Raw genomic sequence first — 17,995 nt, 5'->3', positions numbered from 1 at the left:
CAGATCGTGTCATCGTGATTCCTCTGCCTTAATGTTGCTGAGAGATGCTATTTCATCTATCTTATCCGACTCTTCAACGATACATGTAGTCTCGTGTTATAGTCCGGAACCCAAGGAGCTGTGAGCAACCCCAAACGAGTCGAGTACATACTTTTCTCGCGCAGCGTGAGGTCACCCGCTCACTTGAGTGTTCAAGGTTTCTCTAGTTGACGGCTACGTCTCAAGGTTTCCGGCTCTAACTATCGCTTCCTAATCTTAATTGGAGACTCGGAAACGACTCTGAATGCTTGGATCAGACGGGAGTTGGTGGAGCGCTTACATTCGCAATCGAGATGACAGCTGGAGCTTTTCCGCGCGACGCGTCGCAGCGGCTGGACGAGCTCGTTCTCTAATTACGGAATTCATCCTCAGCGACTAATATCCGATGCGCCTGTCCCGAAGAAAGACTTCGTTGAGACGAAAGGCGATCGCCTCCCGGGTCTCTGTGGACCGAGTAGAGGAAAGAAAAAGCTTCACACAGGAAAAAGACGGTGGAACAACTGGAACGAGAACGCTCGACGCGCGAATCGAACGGCTCTTGAGCTTCTCTGGGAAAAGTGCTGACCAAGAAACGGGCGTTTAGCGTTGAAACATGAGGATGAATGACCTATCGGATGGAACAGTGACCAGTGTCCATAGTGGCCTACTCACTTTGGTTCCGCCGAATCACAGCCCTTAACAAAACAGGCATTTTCAACTCTCTCGAAAAGAAGCAAACAAAGCTGACGGACACTGTTGTAGCCCACTCTCCGCTCACTTGTATGTAGGCAAATGTTTCTGATGCGAATGCTGTTGCCGCCGCCACCACCACCGCAGCTTTATACAGCCAGGCTTTGATTGGCTCGGAGAGGATAAACTGTTCATGAAAGATTTGAGCGAAATGCTTAGTCGCCACCTATACCTCTTCTAGGTGGTATTTGGGCGCCGCCGCCACCGAGCTTTTCTACACAGTGCTTGGGAGTCATCGCTCTCGCGCATTCCTTGCTCGAAAAGCGACTTTGCGGATTTTTAAAATCACTGATTCCCGCCAGGGCCGCCCAAAGTCTCGTGTCGATTACGTTGCGTCATGGGATTGCATCGGCAGGAATGAAATCCGTATGGAACCTGTCGACGAGGGACCGATTGACGATGGAGGAAAACAGAGTCGAGCCTTGAACTCGACATCCGTCCCACGTAAATGTTCACTCGGGCGTCGACAGGGTCTTTTCGGCATTGACTTGACATTTGCGGTCGGCGTTCTGGCGGAACGCCCCGTTTCGAATCCGACCGATAGAGTTCCGGCCTCGGCTTCGAATCTTCTGATCGGACCGGGCTGTCCAGGACGGAACGCAATGAATCAATGGACTCATCGAATGCTGTTTCCATGCACCCCAGAGGCGCCGAGCCAGCCACTGTCTTTCACGATGCTCGCCGATGGATACATTGGTGCCGCGCGCGTTCTTTCCGGGATGCGACAAAACATCCGGAGTCTTGTTGCAATTACGCGCGGTCTCAAGCAATTGATCTTCTTCTGGCGCTTGTTCTCCCAGTTTGAGCGCGACGTCGACGCACAACTCAGGACAGCCGGAACATTTCACCTGTCCATCTGGAGTGACTGACCCCTGGCGGTCTGTGCGTACCGTACTGCGGCCCAGCTGACGGCTCTTCCTGATGTCAATCCCAGGACCAGAGCTATAACACGCACAATCCGGACAATGACCGCGGAAACGAACCCTACTGCAGAGCCCTACGAGCGCGGAGTTGTGGGGGAGGAAAGGGGGGGCTGCTATCAAGGCTCCTGATGTTGTAGACGAAGGAAACCGTCTGGGGAACTCACGGAAAAATTCCTTGATTTTCATCGCCGTGTTGTGTGGAAGACGCTCCGAGCCGGATCCCTCAAGTGAGTTCCTTTCTGTACTCCTCTGAGCTGAACCGGTGGCAGCGGCTCGATGGATAGAGTATTCCTCCGATCTAGTCACAGTACACTGCCCACTCAACGCTAGTCAGTGGCGGAGCTCTCATGAGCTGTTGAATCAAGTGATCTCGAACTCTCTCCGCCGTGACGCGCTGGGGAAAGGAGGTGCACACTTCTACGGTTGTGGGATTACAATTAGCGGACTCCCATTGAACCGTTCTGGGTTTATGCATCGGTATCCGTTTATAAGCTCATACGGCTGGAGAGTACATATTGTGTATCCGCACGGGAGGGTGAGCGTTTTCGGCCGGTCCGTGAATCCGTACGACAGTCGGTTGTCCGACAGATGGACGTCTCGTTGAGCCGGTTGTACGACGGCGGTCAATTTCGCGTGTCAGCGAAAAAGAGAGAGATAGAACTCCTACTCGATCTGTCAACTGATCTCGCTGATGAGGAGCAGTGAAATAGAGACTGCCCTCATTCCCGGGTGCCTGCCGCCCGCCCTAAAGGAAATGGAGGAACATGACGTCAATTATTCAGTTCTTTCTCGAGAGGCGCTTGCTTTTGCGGACTTTCCCACGTTTTTTTCCCTCGGTCGATACTCGCCATGGAGATTCGACCTGTAGGAACTTCGTGAGATGATCACGCCGACGGACGTACCCGTTCGGGTCGAAAAGCTCGGAATCGTCACTCGTCCACCGCAAGAGCGGGGGTCTGCGCTCGGGTATCTGACGCAAAATAGCTAGTTCCCTCGCGTCTTGAGACTGCAAGATCTCTGAGTACACGAAACATGACGATGGTGTCCCGAGCTCGACGCCTCAGATGGGTGAAGTACGGTTAGAGATCGCTGCTCCAAGGAATCGCGGTAGACGGCCTGAGCCTCCCGGGAACGATTCCGGATTTCCAGGTGCCGATGACTCTACGAGAACGATCGAGAAACTTCTTTCCCGAAGAGTAATCCGGTCGTCTGGCTCTCCGATCCACCTCGACGAAGGAGGAACTGTCATACACCTCCTACTGATCGACAGTTTCCACAACGTACAGTCTTCGGTTCGATGGTTTGGATTTTCATCCCAAGGAGAAACCTTTCGACCACTGCCGGAACCTGTCAGAGAGCGATCGATGCTCTCGGTGAGGGACCGGTATCAGCCCAGATGTTCATCCGTTTTTCTGACACGATACGCGTCCCCGCTCCCCGCGGACTGTTTCATGGCGATAGGACCCGTCAATTGAAGAGTAGCCCGTAATCGCTGTCGCCACGATTATCGCGGCGTTATACCGATGTACCGATTGACGACTGTCAGCAAATGTGTCGCTGGCATGCGTGGAAACGGATTCCTTGAACCAAAAAAAAGTGCATCGCCAGCCTATCGACTCGATCCCCTCAGACGGTCTGTGCAGAATGACCGATCAATCTATGTGAACTACCGATTATCTATAGGATACTCGGATTTCTTGCGCTAATTCATCCACGCTCAGCGCATACGAGCTCCTACGATCCGAACAAATCCTTGAACTTCCGGAGTTTCTGAACCTGTACCCGAGCGCTTGGAATCGATACATTCTGAGCTCGAGCTAATCGCAGCGTCGGGCTTCAAAGTCAAGGACAACCGAGAAAAGAAACAAGCATTGGAAACAGACATCTGATGAAATGTTCTCGAAGCCTTCGATTCAAACCAGACGTGGTCCGCTTTCGCTCCGGTTCGAATCAGACTTGAGTAAAAGAGGAGTGATGAGCGATGAATTCACAAGCCTCTCTCCCGAGGTGTGTATTACGCTACAGAATGAAAGGAACGCGTTCACAAAGAACACGGGTTTGGGTCGGAGTCGCAGTCTCCGACTCGTGGCGATCTCCTCAAGGGGGCGATTCAAAGGATGTGTGGAAGCGACGCGAGCCTCTGACGCCCCGGAATCAGAAATTCAATCAATCGAAAACCGGAGAGCCTGTGCAAGTGACGCAACGGACGATCGACACAGATGATGGGTATCTTCGCGGACGCGCGTACCAGTCAAGAAGCGCAGCGGAGAACGTTCGCGGAATTTACCGCGGATCGCGATGCGTAGACTGTTTTCGATCCCCTCTGCATATAATGACGCCAGAGACTGCGACCCGAATCGTATTCTGGCAACGTTTCCATTCAACGCATTGGAGGAACCTCCGGCCTGCGATCAGTTCACGGTTCGAAAGTCGAGGACAAACTGCCGCGCTCAGCTGTTGCTTACGGCGCGAGAGAAGGAAGATGGAACGCGCATGCCACACCGGCTTCGCCTCTCCATTTCCGGTGATTAGTGTCGAAGATCTTGTTTTATTTCTTCCTCTCCTATCGAGCGAACGCGGTCGACCCGCACCTTATGATTCATCCTGCACGGTATCTGGAGATAGCTCGCAGCTTATTCATTCGGACCGGCCCGTTCGATGCCATAGATTACATTTGCTACAAATACCGATGCGTAGAATGTCTTCTACTGAGAGCCTCTTGCCACGCTGTCGAGAGCTGCCAGAATTCCACTAGTATGAGTGTGATCCATTCCAAAGTAGAACGCAACTTGTTATTGTTCGACAAATAGAACGATTAGTTGTTTGGCTTTGTGACAGATCGCCTCGGCTCCCAGTACACTGTCTCGTCCGAGCCAGCGGAGCGAGTCTCCGAGGAGCAACACTGAAAAGTGATCGTGATCGAGATGGGCTTGGAATTTAGAATGGGATGACGGACGGTAATCCGGGAACCCAGGAGGAGGATTAGGAATCCTCCGAGCTGCTCTTGAGCCCGCATCGATCCACGTTCGACGAGCGGAACCTTGTCGCTGTCACGGTGCATGCTTTTCGTGCTCAGGCCGGACTCCCAAAAGAAGAGGGTCCTAATGTCTCGATCCAGGAGCAGCGGAGTCTGTTCACGGTTCACTGCGGATGATTCGGAGAATATCACGCGTGACCTCAAGCCCGCTTGTATCGTCGTTACATTTCCGATTGCTTATCAATCTCGATCTCGGGGACAAGTTTTGCGAGCTAAAAATAAGCGAGCGAATTCTTCGTGGAGAAATATTATCCAAGTCACGCTCCGCATTGGTCAATCGCGGCCACTTGAACTATTCGCAGTCGGCGGTATATTTTCATCGTGCTCACTCGACTTTAAAGATAATTCGCTCACTCAGTCCAACTCTTCCCAGGCTCTGAATCGACCCGGAAAGAACCTCCGCCGTCTCGAATCGTAAGCCCCAATTTCGCCCGCCGTACGCTCTTGGCTGCCAGCATCCTCCAATTTGAATTGATCGAAACCCACAGAATTTCGGGCCTAGCCCCGAACCGCGACCCAACTACCATTCGAATCCTCGATGCGTTCTTAGAATGAACGAGGAACGGATTACCACATACCTGCTTCTAGAGCCATGGTAGGTGGTCGCAAGATCACTGTACTCGAGACACTCTGAACCCAACTCCGCTTTTCATCGCCGTTTGAGCTGCTATTGGTGTGAAAGGAATCTAGTGAGAATGTGGGCGTCCCCGTTCCTGGATAAACTCGTTGAGTACGTTCGAGAAGGCGAGAGTGTCCGGTTCAAGTTCGTTCACTTGCCTTTTTCCCAACAACGACATCCTCAATAGCATTGGGATTGTCAATCGGGGCTTCCAGCCCGTCGGCAATGTACCGCCGTTGTCTAACGACGGCCTTGAGCCAGACTGTCCACTGTCCGTGAAACCCTTGAGCTGAGGATTACTCCGGCTAACCCGATGACGGCTGTTTTTCGTAGACTCGATCTTGGTGATGGGGAACGAATTAGGCTGATTTCGTAGAATTCCGAGGAATTTCCACGAAACTGCGCATGGTGCAAGTACCCCGATAACAGGTTGCTTTTCTCTTGTGCGAGCGTAAATACATTTTCCCATCCACAGAGCACGGAGAAACCGTCCAGTGATACGTTCATTCTCGAGGTCATCTTGGAACCGATCTGAAAACTCGGATTTCCGCCTGTCTTTCCTCAAACGAGATGGAAGAGCTGAAATCTCATCTGGTCAGACTTTCCTCCCATTCCGAATCCCCGAGTATTGTTTTTCCTTCTGCGGGGAACTTAATTTATGCGCCCGTCAGTACGTCCGAAAGTTCCGAGACCGATGGCCCGATGCAGGCTTTCCCGGTTTCCTCCACGGATGAAATACAGCTAAAGGATCGGAGAAAACGTAGCCCCTGATTCCGGGTTCGGGGGAGATGGAAATTCGTGGGTGATCATTTGTGTATGGGGATTTTATGTCAGTCGTCCTCACCAGTAAACAACAAATATTTCATCGTTCCGTATCATTAGCTTCGCGAGTGTTTTGCTATTCACAGTGGAAATATCCCGCTTATGAATGGGATCAAGGTTTGGCCACGCTGTCGGTGCGATGTTTTCGATGGTGAAGTCGACTTTGGTTATCCGTCGAGTTCTTTCCTCATTGCTCAAGTGCCAGCTATCCGGTCGATTAGCGTGCGCACCGGCCCGGCCATCCTCGACGTCATCGCATATGTGATTTTATTCCTCTGATAGTGAATCACGCGAATAGTTCTATCACTCGTAACGAATAAGACTGTATGGATTTACATTTTTAAATAAAGAGTTCGAGCGAGACTTCCGTCGCGTTTCATTGACTGCATCCAGGACAGACGGCTGTGCTGGCGGCGGAGCTGTGGTGCAGAACTTGTGCTCAAGCTGCGTCGAATTCCGCCGCGAGTAGAATACCTGGGAAACATCGACATCTTCTTTATTTCATTCTAATGCCGGAGACCCAAAATCGCTTCGGCACAGCGCTGCCGATCGGTTCCAGAACTCGAAATCATCGCGGGAATCGCACTGAATCTATGCATTTGGCCGGGGGAGGTTTCCCCTCTCGCAAGATCTCGCAACCTGTCTACTGATTCGCGTCAGATCGTGACTTTGCGAAACTCACCTTCGCGTAAACCGCACCAATCACGACCACCCACAGAACGACGAGAGCCCCGCCTCCCGCAAACACGAAAAGCTCTCGGACAGCGACATCGTCGACCACTGTGTATCTCACATTCTCCTCCGGGAGGAACGGGATTCGCTGCAAGATGAACTTATTAGACGATGTCCGAATCCAGGCTCTCTGATCCTTATTGACGAATTTCAGAAACGAGATAGGGATTCATCGTGGATATTTTTCAGTTGAACCGCGAGGAGAGCGTGATCGTCTTTTTTCGGTCTTCAATGATTTATCTCGCGCTCCATTCGCCATGGCTAGAAGTTTATCAACAGGAATCGACCTCGAGTCGGAATTCACAATGTGTCTGTTGCTTCGATTAGCTCCGGCTTTAGATATCAGGTCGAATCGTGAACTTGACCCGGGCAATCGAGAGCCTAGTCTCGAGTTTTTTTCCGATGGCGATACAAACAATGACACCAATGTCGCCGACTGCTCGGTCCCCGAAAAGAGCTGGCTCGGAGCTTCCGCGAAAGAGGAGGTCTCTACGAGAGACAATCGTCTTGGACGGAATATTACGCCGCAAAATGTGCTTGGTCGCACCATTTAGATCGAGGGGTCATCGGCTTTTCGCATGTAGAAACAACAAAGTTCTCCACGATCCGTGCAGTTCAGCTCACCATTTTCACGTCCCTCGAAACTCAGACCGCGAGGCACAAACGATCCGCGAGATAGTGCTCACTCCTGTGCGCCGGCAGATCCTCCCTTTTCTGGAGCTCTTACGAGTTCTCCGAGCGTGGAAAATATCTTCACCAGGAAAACGGAAAAGAGGAAAGAGTTGAAGGAAGCAGAATGAAGCACACGGAGAGTCCGTCACTGATTCTCCGCACATACGTCAATCAAGCGTCGGGACCTGATATGGACAGACGTTCGAGGGTCGACGGACTTGACGACCGACGTTGAGCCTGGCTTCTGCGCCGGATCGCATGCCGTGACTCGCTGAACGCAACTTGAAATATTTCTTCCCACACCTAACACCCATCTTCGTCCTACAGCTCTCGCAAGTTCACTGGGGGAATTGAGTCGAGTATCTCGAAGTTGCCGAGCCTTCAGAGAGGTGAGGCGGACAAAAAACCTCAATTAGCCGAAAACTACAGCGGAAATTCAAGCTACTTCGCAGCTCCTGTAGACTCCAGATGAAGAACCGTCTCGAGGAACCGTGGACATTTACGGCACTCGACGCAAGCCGCGCGGAGTCCGCGGTCCTTGGCGTCATACCACATCCCAGGTCTGCGCGTCATCAGCCATTGCCGTAATACTTTCCTCAGATTTAACGTCACCACAGAAAAATACGGAGCGATGCGTATTGGTAGAATAACAGCGATGTAGGAAGTGATCTGGTCACAACATTTGGCATGTAGATCGAATGCCAAGTGTTGTGACCAGATCAGCGCCTCCTGGTTGGATTAGGATGCTCGGATAGTAATCTGATACTTTTCGATAGGAATGAGGTGACGATCGACATTTCGATATGCATATTGATCGTAACCAGTACACGGGAAACCCCCCAAATCCAAGAACAGACGCATTTCTCGTACAGATCAGTTTGGAAGACTGTCGCAGAAGGGAAGGTGAAGAGTACGGTTAGAATTTCTTTCGGAGTCTCTCATGCAAGTCAGGATAAGATCACTCAGAAATCCGGGTTTTCGACGGCTTGCTCGGAGGGGGCACAGCCGTGATCTTCTGACCTGAGTGCCACTGAGGGACGCTGGCGTCCCACTGAGGAAAAAGGAAGAGAAAGAGGAGAACCGGTACCGGAGAGAGATGTAGCGAGCCACTTCGACTAAGCTTCTCCGGAAAATTTAATCTCTTCACCGATGATGTGAAAGGAGGACGGAGCGATATGCAGGGCAGATTTTCTTTTAATGAACTTCATAAATTAAACGTCCAAGCTCACGCCGCTAACAGCATGATGCATTGAATGCGTTTCTATTCTCTACTCGTTCGGTGGAAAAATAACGTTTGAATTATTCGAACGAAGATCTCCCATACAATTGGTTTCACACGGCTTCCAAGATAAACATTAGCTTCATATTCGCATCGATCGATCATCATCTCCGTCTGATTTATATTAATTCAACTTCATCCGAGACTCAGTACTCTGAATCCTCCAATCGATTCCCGTGGACAGCAGCGCGATACAAAATGCTCGGCATGCTGTCCCCGACGTCCATTCCGTCAATCATCCAATCAAGTATCCGTATATTAGCTTATGTAACCTAATTGAACATCAGGCAAATCCATACGGCACTGCCTCCAATGAGTCCCTTGCGGACACCCCCATGAAGACTCGAGCTTCTTCAGAGTTTGCCCTTGTTCCGATGCACATCATTCACCATAGACTATGAGGATACCAAAAAGGCTTTCGAATATAATACATCCTTGATCTAGTTTGTGGTTGGGCGAGACACTTTAAAACACGGTTCCGAATACTCGCTCCGTTAATTGCTCGTCGGAAAGTTCCCGAGCGAGTCCGCGACGGGAGCTTAACCGAGATTCCGCCGGAGCTATTCCCGAAAATACGCGATCAGCGCATCTTCATACTGCTCGTCTTGGATCCATCTATCACAAATACGACGCTCTCGCAGTCGAGCGCCCCGGAATCGAGCAGTCGACGAGGAAAGAATGTCCTCTACCATATTCTAGGTCTCCGCTGCTCTCTCTCCATGATGTTTTCTGTAGCGCGGGCGGAGAATTTTCTTGGACCTCCGTCGTGGATAAACTGATATCTGATCATTTCTTCAATCGCGGTAAGGGGATGGCATCGCCTCGGGCCAAGACCGCGGCCAAGGCTCTGTCGATGCACAAAGCTGCCAAGAAGTCCGCTATCAGAGTTCCTAGGATCAATTGTCCCTGATCTGGCGGGAATTCCACCTGGAAAATGCGTTGAACATTGGAAGGATTGGATTTCTAGACAATCGTTCTCTACATCACCACGGGTAGAGATAAGTCACCCGTCGGTAATCACATCCCGAATCGCAGAATTGGTCAATCCCGCGGAAACTTACAAGCTCCAGCTGCGCGGAGAGATCGGGCATCAGGTTGTTCACCAGCGCCATCACAACGAGACTTGGAACCACCAAGGCGTACATTAGAGGCTTGTGCTCCCAAAGACTTTCCATGAAGGGTCGACCTCTGCATTGAGATGTGAAAATGAGTTGAAATACTCGTAATCGATACCGTTCTTCCCAGACCCCTCCATCTCTGCACGAGGTAATGCTCCTGAGACGAGCCTCGTCCACTTTGGATCCAGGGGACTATCATTGATTGACTCATGACTCACCGGTAGTTAACCGCGAACGTCGAAATTTGCAAGGCTATCGAGAGAACATAAACGGTGGAGTTTAGGAGAGACGGCTCGAACTTGGAGTCTTCCTTCACCTCCTTCGGCTTGAGGCCTTCGTATAAACCAGTCAGATAAACGAGAGTCGTCAGGTGCACCGCAAACTGCAGCATCACTGTCAACAACGTGTACGCGTTGAATATGTTTGCCAGAGGTCGTTTCGAGGAGAGTTTCTCCAGCGGCTTCGATCTTGAGATGAAAAGGAAGCACGCCGCTAACAGGAGTCCCTGCGTGAGGAAAAATGTTCAGAGCTCTGACCGAAATCAGGGAATCCTCATGATTTCGTCCGTCAAGATGAAGGACTAGTGAATCCCCTTCGTGTCACTCAAGTATATAACATCGACCATAACTTGGTACGGAACGCGAAGTTTGGATCGAATCCAGTCATACCTGCAGTGTGGCCTGAGAGTCTGAAAATTTGATTCCGTCGAGGTAGAGCACCGATTGGGAATAAGCAAGAATCAACGCGTTCAACGCGAGGATTTTGAACATCTGCAGCGTGGTGACCAGGGTACAACGTCCTTGTTTGAGAATGTGACACAGGCATTCGACAGAGGAGCCTTTATACGTGAAAGGAGCTGCGATAGACGCATCACCGAGCTTCACCACCTCAACGGCTTCCTCTTGCTCCAGGTCCTGCGGGGGAGAGATTCAAAGTCACCTCAGAATATCGAATTCGGAATTCTTCTCCGGCTCAGCCGATTCAGGGCACAACGGAATGTTCAACCCACCTTCAGCATTTGCTCTAAACTCGCTCGAGTTCTCTCGTGGGGCGGGAGTCTCTGCAAAAGTTGCTCGGGTCTAGGACGCGGCTTTATCGGTTTGGGTTTTGCCGGTCCGTCGGAGAGCAGCGCGACGCCAATATGAGCGTGTTTCAGTGCTCCCATGTCATTGGTTCCGTCCCCTGTCATAGAAGTTACCAATCCTATGGAATTGAGCCGGGTGATGATGAACTCTTTCTGCTTGGGCTGAACCCTGGCGAACACCCTGACGTGCGCGAGGGCTTTAACCCCGCAGACGGCTTCGAAAATCTGGAGACCGTCTCCAGTGACGCAGTAATCGTGATCAAGGGGTAGAATTTCCCCGAAAGCGACGCTCGGTGCGTTATGACCGGTCCACTTTTTCTCGACCGGGTCCAATACGAGGCACGGTTTCGACACGAAACCGAGTTCCCTAGCTATATGACACGCGGTGAGAGGCGCGTCCCCAGTGATGATTGTCACGTGGTGAGACGAGTGCTTGATCTGACGAATGGCCTGCAGAGAGTCTTTTTTGATCGGACAGCTAACGACCAGGAACCCACAGAATATCAGCTGGGATTCCACGTCGTCACGTGTTAGTTCCCGGAGCCTTGCGCTATCCAGAACCCCGAGCTCTTTATAAGCCAATGCGAGAACTCTGGCTCCGTTAAAAGAAAGTTCTCTGTGGGTTTCATCATACCCGTCGGGTACTTCCTTCAGCATCGACCGCAAGACCTCGGGTGCGCCTTTCACGGTGCTGATGTACTCGACCTCGATGACGGGCTTGAGACTAGACGTGATGACAGACATTCGGCCGAGCGCAGAGCTGAAGTGGAACCTGCGGTGGATTTTCATTCCGAATTGTTTCCCTCGGTTGGGAGTGCAGGCATCGTTTTTCGTCACGGACCACTCGATCGAACTGAGAGTAGCCTTCTCCAGCGGATCCCCCACTAGTCCCGCATCCGTCTGGACGAGCGAATGGCAGGACGCCATGACCCGTAGCGTCTCGATCGACGAGTCTTTGGCGGGTACGACGTCCCCGCCGATTTGAGCAACACCGTCGATTTGCAGTTTGTCGGACGTTAGGGTTCCCGTTTTATCGAAGCAGCAGATATTCACCTTCCCGGCGAACGGTATCCTGAACGCTTCTGTGCAGAAGATCCCGAGTCGCGCCAGAGCTAACAGGGAGGAATTCACAGCGAGAGACAGCTCGATCGGTAGCTCTGGCGGGACCACCGACGTTAGAATGAGGGTGCACTCCAACATCAACTTGTAACGGCTACGGGTCGGATCTTGAACTCCTTTCGTCCAGACGTACGAGGCCGCTGCGATCGCGAAGACGAGAAGGAACATGATGAAGGCGAACGTTTCCTTGTTGTTCGCCGTGACCCTCTTCACTCCGAACAGGATGGTTCGCAGCAGTTTCCCCTGTGAAGTGCTGAATCCTGTGCGCAGGACGTACCCTAAGCAGCCGCTATCGGACGGCTTCACGCCACCCGAAGTCTTCCCCGGCCCTGTATGCTGCAAGACCTTCGTCCCGCCGGACAGAACGTGGAGCTTGGTGTCGCTCTGCAGGTCGAGTAGGCGTTCAAAATTATCTGTCTGATCGAGTCCCTCCTTGATCAAAGGTATAGATTCCCCAGTGAGCAGCGATTCGTCGACAACGGCCGTTCCGCGTAGGAGTAGAACGTCGCAAGGCAGGGCGTCCTCGGAACGGGTGACCGATATCAAATCGCCTGGAACGAGCTCCTGGCTAGAGATTTGGATCCAGCGTCGATTCCGGTAGGCGAGCATTTTCCGGGGAGATGAGTAGTCCGCCATACGTCGAATTTCAGATAAATTCCGCATGGTTTGTTGAACCAGTGTGCATTCGAACATGATCAGCATCATCAGAGTGAATAACGAATAGTACCAGTACTCGTCCAAGCACCAGAGTCCGACGCAGAACACCTGAAAGGAAATGAGGCTCGGAACTAGGTCAGGGAGTTCTGCTCGTGCCCTACGCGAATAAATCTAGGGAAAATGTCTTCCATCGAGGTTGTCTCGAGCACTCGAGAAACGTCTGAAATCCGACATACTTGAAAGACGAAGAATGGTGCCGTGGCCCTCTCAATGAAGAGAGGCCAGAATTCGGGAGCATCGATGTTGAGGAGATTGATGCCAAAGTGACTCCTACCGTGGTTCGCATGATCGTCATCCAGGCCTGTCAGAAAATTACCAGGGTTCAATACGGACCCATATCCTCCTGAGGCGAGAAAGCTGCCACGAGTGCTACCCCTCGCTCTGAAGAGCTGTACAACGAAGATGACTCACCGACAGCTTTGACGTAGTCTGAGAGCTGTTTATCGATTGGGTATCTGAGGGGCTCGAATTCCGACGTTTCTGCTTTCAGGATGTACTTAGTTTTCTGCGAAAAGGGACTCTCGCAATGTTGAATCTGGCACAACACACGATCTTCTCGGAGAAACGCAATGGAGTTCCCGCGTACCCGTATGGGTGGAGGACTTACTTGGAAAATAAAATATCGAGTCTGACGGTCTCTACAGAGGTTCACGAACTCCGCGCTGCCATTGTTCTCGGTTGGACGAACTAGACAGGTTTCGGCTTCTTCTGCTGGAACCTTCCGGGTGGAATCGAGAAATATTAATATCCCAATAGCTGTGGATCCGGCTTTGTTCACAGATCCGACCAGACCCGAGGGAGGATTTATGGGAATCAATGCTTACCCTTGTGCAACACAGTATTCGCCGAATATCGACGGACCAATGGACTGCCAGGAAGACGAGAGCCTGAAATTGAAACGCAACTTTAGTAGTTCACCCTATGCGGCCGGCGGCCGAGATCCGCTTCCGATAACGATATCTTTACGATACTGTTTGGAGAAATTCAGAGTCTCAATCGCGGATACTTCTGGTGAGATCCCATGCTGTACTTCCACGGAAGGTGACATTGTCGATGGTGTATTCCATCGTCCGATGGCCACCTCTCACCTGTAGAACGATGATCGCCGGTAGCGCAAGGACACCATACTCGGACCCGGGACCGAGGATTCCCGCCCAAGCGGCATAGATGATCCCGAAAGGCCACACCTAGAGTGTAAAACCATTACCGAATGGATCCCGGGACAATGTAATCCAACGAAAAGAAGATCTCGGTAGAGTATCGCGCTTCGAGAAATTACACCTTACCCGACCATCTTTCAGCGGAGGTCGCCATACGAATGTCTCCACCGAAGTGACGAGATCGTCCAACGGCATCTGTGGGTTAGAAGTAAGAGTTCAATAGGGGTAGGAGACTGGGGACTCATTCTCCCGGATCTCGAGCGCTCGCGAGACGGACAATGTTCTTGTATTGGCCGCTCTCCTCGACACCGAAATATTTCCCCGGCTGATCCCGAGCCGATATCATTGGGTGACACGATTAGCGTCGGGACACGAATGGAAAGACATGAAATATATTGGAGGTCGAGCACGCCGCTGATGATCCTCGATATATTCCGAACACTTAGGAGAGACTCACTTAGAGAATCAAAGTCTACGATCGATGTTTGATGATTCTTTCTCGCACCGTTACATATCCCGCACCTCATTCGGAGAGGAAATGGAGGGGAGTACACGTGTGAGCGAAGAATTTCTGGAGGAAATTCCGATCTTGCAAGTCGGAACGGAAAGGAGGAGCCTAGTCACATGAAGAATATCGAACCTGGACTTATCCGCTGTAGTGTCCCTTTCAGAACAGGCACACCAGTTTCTCAGTGGCACATAGCAAAGCGAAAGATTTTCCCGCGTATAACGATTGTCAGCACTGTTCACTATTATCTGCTAAGCGGGGAGTAAAACTCTCAGGTTGCTTTCCGAATCCTCACCTTCCGGCTTTTGTTTCGAATGATGTGTCGTTCCGTAGCTCAGGAGCAACGCGGTCGTCCGACATCAAAACATTCCACACTGGCATCGAGATCCGCGCCTCGCCGCGAAATTTCCCTGAACGAAGATATCGAGCCCATTATGGGCAAGGGTGATGTCCCACGTAGCCTCGTATGAATCTGAGGAGAGCGAACTTCTCGTAAAACCAGGATCTCGATCGAATGACTCGGTGTGTGCGATTTCGCGCGCGGAGCGATATCATTACGCCATCAGGGAGCAACATCGACCCGCGCAATCAGACACTGAGGATGCGAGCTCACCGATCTTAGAATCCACGTAAAATTATACGTCTCCACCTTCGTTGGCTATTCCGTTTCGCTGGGATGAGTCTGACCGCTCATTGTACAAAGACGCTGTGCACCCGGAGAATCCGTGAGAGAGTGCAATGTTTTCGATGGACTACTGCTCTATGTCATAGAATGGAACCTGATTGAGTCGGATCCTATGGGGAAATTGTGGTGCTCCATTTATTTGCGGCGTATCGCTCAAAACATGGATGAACATGATAAACACGGAGAGCCGAAGCCCAAGGCTCGATAGGTTAGAAGATCTTCTTTGCTGAGAGGCAGGATTCACCGGATGACGGAAATGCTTTCCAACCTTGATGAGATGCACCTTGAGCTCGCTCTGTTTTATTTTGTATTGCTTCCTTTCTCCGGCATGATGATACATATTCGCGGTCTGAGCGAGCTCGATGGTGAATCGCTGTGAAGCTCTCCTGATCCCGCTTGGCTCCCAGAACTAGGCGAGTATCCACGAGACACCATGCGCGAGAATGTATTTGAGCATCTGCGATCTGCATTTCAGCTAGTGTTCATTGTCTGCCCCTCATTCCCGACAAAAATACCAGATGAATAAGGGAGACAAGATGAGAAAATATTCCGATGCTCGATCCGATCTTCGGGATGCGGATTTCAGACCTCCAAGCGGAAACAGTCTCTGAATATCTGATGGCTGTCAAATAAACGCAACTTTATTTATTAACCCTAGCAGCCGGGTCAAGCGGCGTGCCGTCGCGATCATTGGCAGGTCCTGCCCGACTGCATTTTAAGATAAGAGAATGATCTCCTGCCAGAGATGATATGTCTCAAAATTGCATCGACGACTTTTGCTCGGCGTGGATGGCATCGACCGCCACACAGTATCGAAATCGAGCTCTCTTCAATGTGACGCGCGACATCTGCTCACGCAGAACAGCTCTGAAGGGAGAAATCGGCTGGCCAGTTCTGCAGAGAGGGAGGCTCATGCGAGTACACATGGCAGCATGTCGGGGCATCTCGGATACAGCCGCGCTGAGTGAACGCGACAGCGGAGCTTCTCAGCCCTCGATTGCGTGAAGAGCATCTCGGGCGCGAGATCAAATCTGAGATCATGATCAAGGTCCGTAGGGTAGGACTCACAGCATCGATCATTGTGAGCAGGCCACGAATGCGAAACTTCCTGGCTGCCCCCGCTACGTGCGCGCCGAAAGCGGAAGTTGTCCACGCTGAGGCCGGGAACTGTGGCGCTGTGGGCAACCTGCAGGCTGGACGGGCCTCTACGATAACCGTCGACGCAATTCCTCAGTTGAGGTTCGAAGTAGGAGTCGTTAGCGGGCGCTGTGTCTGATAATAATAATCGAGGAGCAATTCGAAAAACTGCGTAAGCCGTGGGAGAATCTGTTCGCTCTGCTATCTGCTGAGGTCGAAGCCTGAGAGATCATTGCGACTATAGCAGAACTGGAACCCGCCTGCTCCATCGACGAGCGAAGAGCGCGCTCCGAGCCGGAATGGGTCTGCTCAATGGTCGCGACGCCCGCTTGGAGACCGAGGTAATGACTCAAGGACAGAACAATATCCCATCATTATCGTAACTGACTCGCACGAACCGAAGACCAACCGGGACAACGCAAGTGCGAGGATTCGGGGCCGCTGCCGCCTCCCGAAGAGCATCTCGGAAAATCGCGCCACTACTTCCGCGAACTTCAGTTTTCGACTCACCCTGTAGCCACGGTCAGCACCACAACGACGATCAGAAACCCAAATGCATATTCGAACACACAAGAACATGCAGTCAGATGATCAATTATATTATCATTGCTTAATATTTACAGAACGCTATCCAACGTTACGGCTTTAATAAACCTCGAGCATGAAATTCGCTTGAATTTTCACCTCGCGAAATACCCTCTAGGAGTTAACCGGAGACGCGGCAACGAGGTGATTCAGTATTCCATTCCTAAATCGCTCAACCACAGCATGCGAGCGACCGGCGTGGATGCTGGGGTCGACTCGTTACATAAATGCTTTGTTGGTTGGGCGCCCTCGACCTTGTCGAGAGCGAGTGTGGCCCTCACGAGCGTTATCTGAATCAGACCTCTATCCGTGTACCGGTGACCCTCAGTTTTCTCCGTCAGGAAGAGCTCGAGGGCACAGACTCTGCCCCCGGACAACTATTACGTGATCTATGATCCGAGCGTTCCAGAAGACTGAAGTCTGCGTGTCCACGAAGATCCGTTTGCTTCGTATACATACGGTCGTGGATGGAAATTACACGGAGCGTCGAATTGTGGCATGTCACGTTTCCATTTTTATTCCCTTGGATAAATAACGAGCAGCGCGAAACGGCTGACGAAAACCTTCCCGGACAAGCGATCAAAAACGGCTCACGGTGGAACATGCTGATGAACGGCGATGCAGAGGGGATTCCGCGTGGCCTGAAAGAGCCTCGAAGAGGGACGGCATGGCGCGTACTACTGGCGCCTGGCCGACTTTCGGTTCCGGATTAGAGGCGGAAGCAACGTGACACCGCTAGAGAACTTCCGCATGGACCCCTGTTCAAGGCCCGAGAATAATCGACTTTGTACGAGAAAAAAAAGTTTCAGGGGGACTTGACCACCGATCATGCGGAGAGCGGCTGGAGGAAGGTTTTCACAGCTATCGAAGGCCCAATCAAAATTGATCAGCGGATAACGACCATCGAATCGTCGGATCACGTGCTCTAGACTTCCGTCTCACCACTGAGTATCCCCGATTTGGTGAGCGCGAACTGTGTCATCCTCGCGGGGCTTTGTTCAATAATTCCCGATGTACCAATCCAATAACC

The 17,995-nt window shown here is 51.6% G+C and overlaps 1 protein-coding gene across 1 annotated transcript; it reads right to left on the bottom strand.

The window, feature by feature from the left end:
• Positions 1 to 9,638: 9,638 nt before the first annotated feature.
• On the bottom strand, positions 9,639 to 14,257 carry LOC100908013 (manganese-transporting ATPase 13A1). The gene is given in 11 exon segments (XM_029113230.1): positions 9,639 to 9,779; positions 9,914 to 10,040; positions 10,189 to 10,475; positions 10,639 to 10,896; positions 10,899 to 12,938; positions 13,067 to 13,191; positions 13,302 to 13,395; positions 13,498 to 13,608; positions 13,715 to 13,777; positions 13,979 to 14,077; positions 14,177 to 14,257. Coding segments are annotated over 11 exon segments (3,414 nt in total). The 5' UTR covers positions 14,246 to 14,257.
• Between the last annotated feature and the right edge of the window lie 3,738 nt (positions 14,258 to 17,995).

This window comes from Galendromus occidentalis, unplaced genomic scaffold (assembly GCF_000255335.2).
Source record: "Galendromus occidentalis unplaced genomic scaffold, Mocc_1.1 scf7180000076437, whole genome shotgun sequence".
Classification (NCBI taxonomy): Eukaryota; Metazoa; Arthropoda; class Arachnida; order Mesostigmata; family Phytoseiidae; genus Galendromus; species Galendromus occidentalis.
Note: the sequence above shows the minus strand (reverse complement) of the source record. Positions and strands in the feature narration are given on the sequence as shown.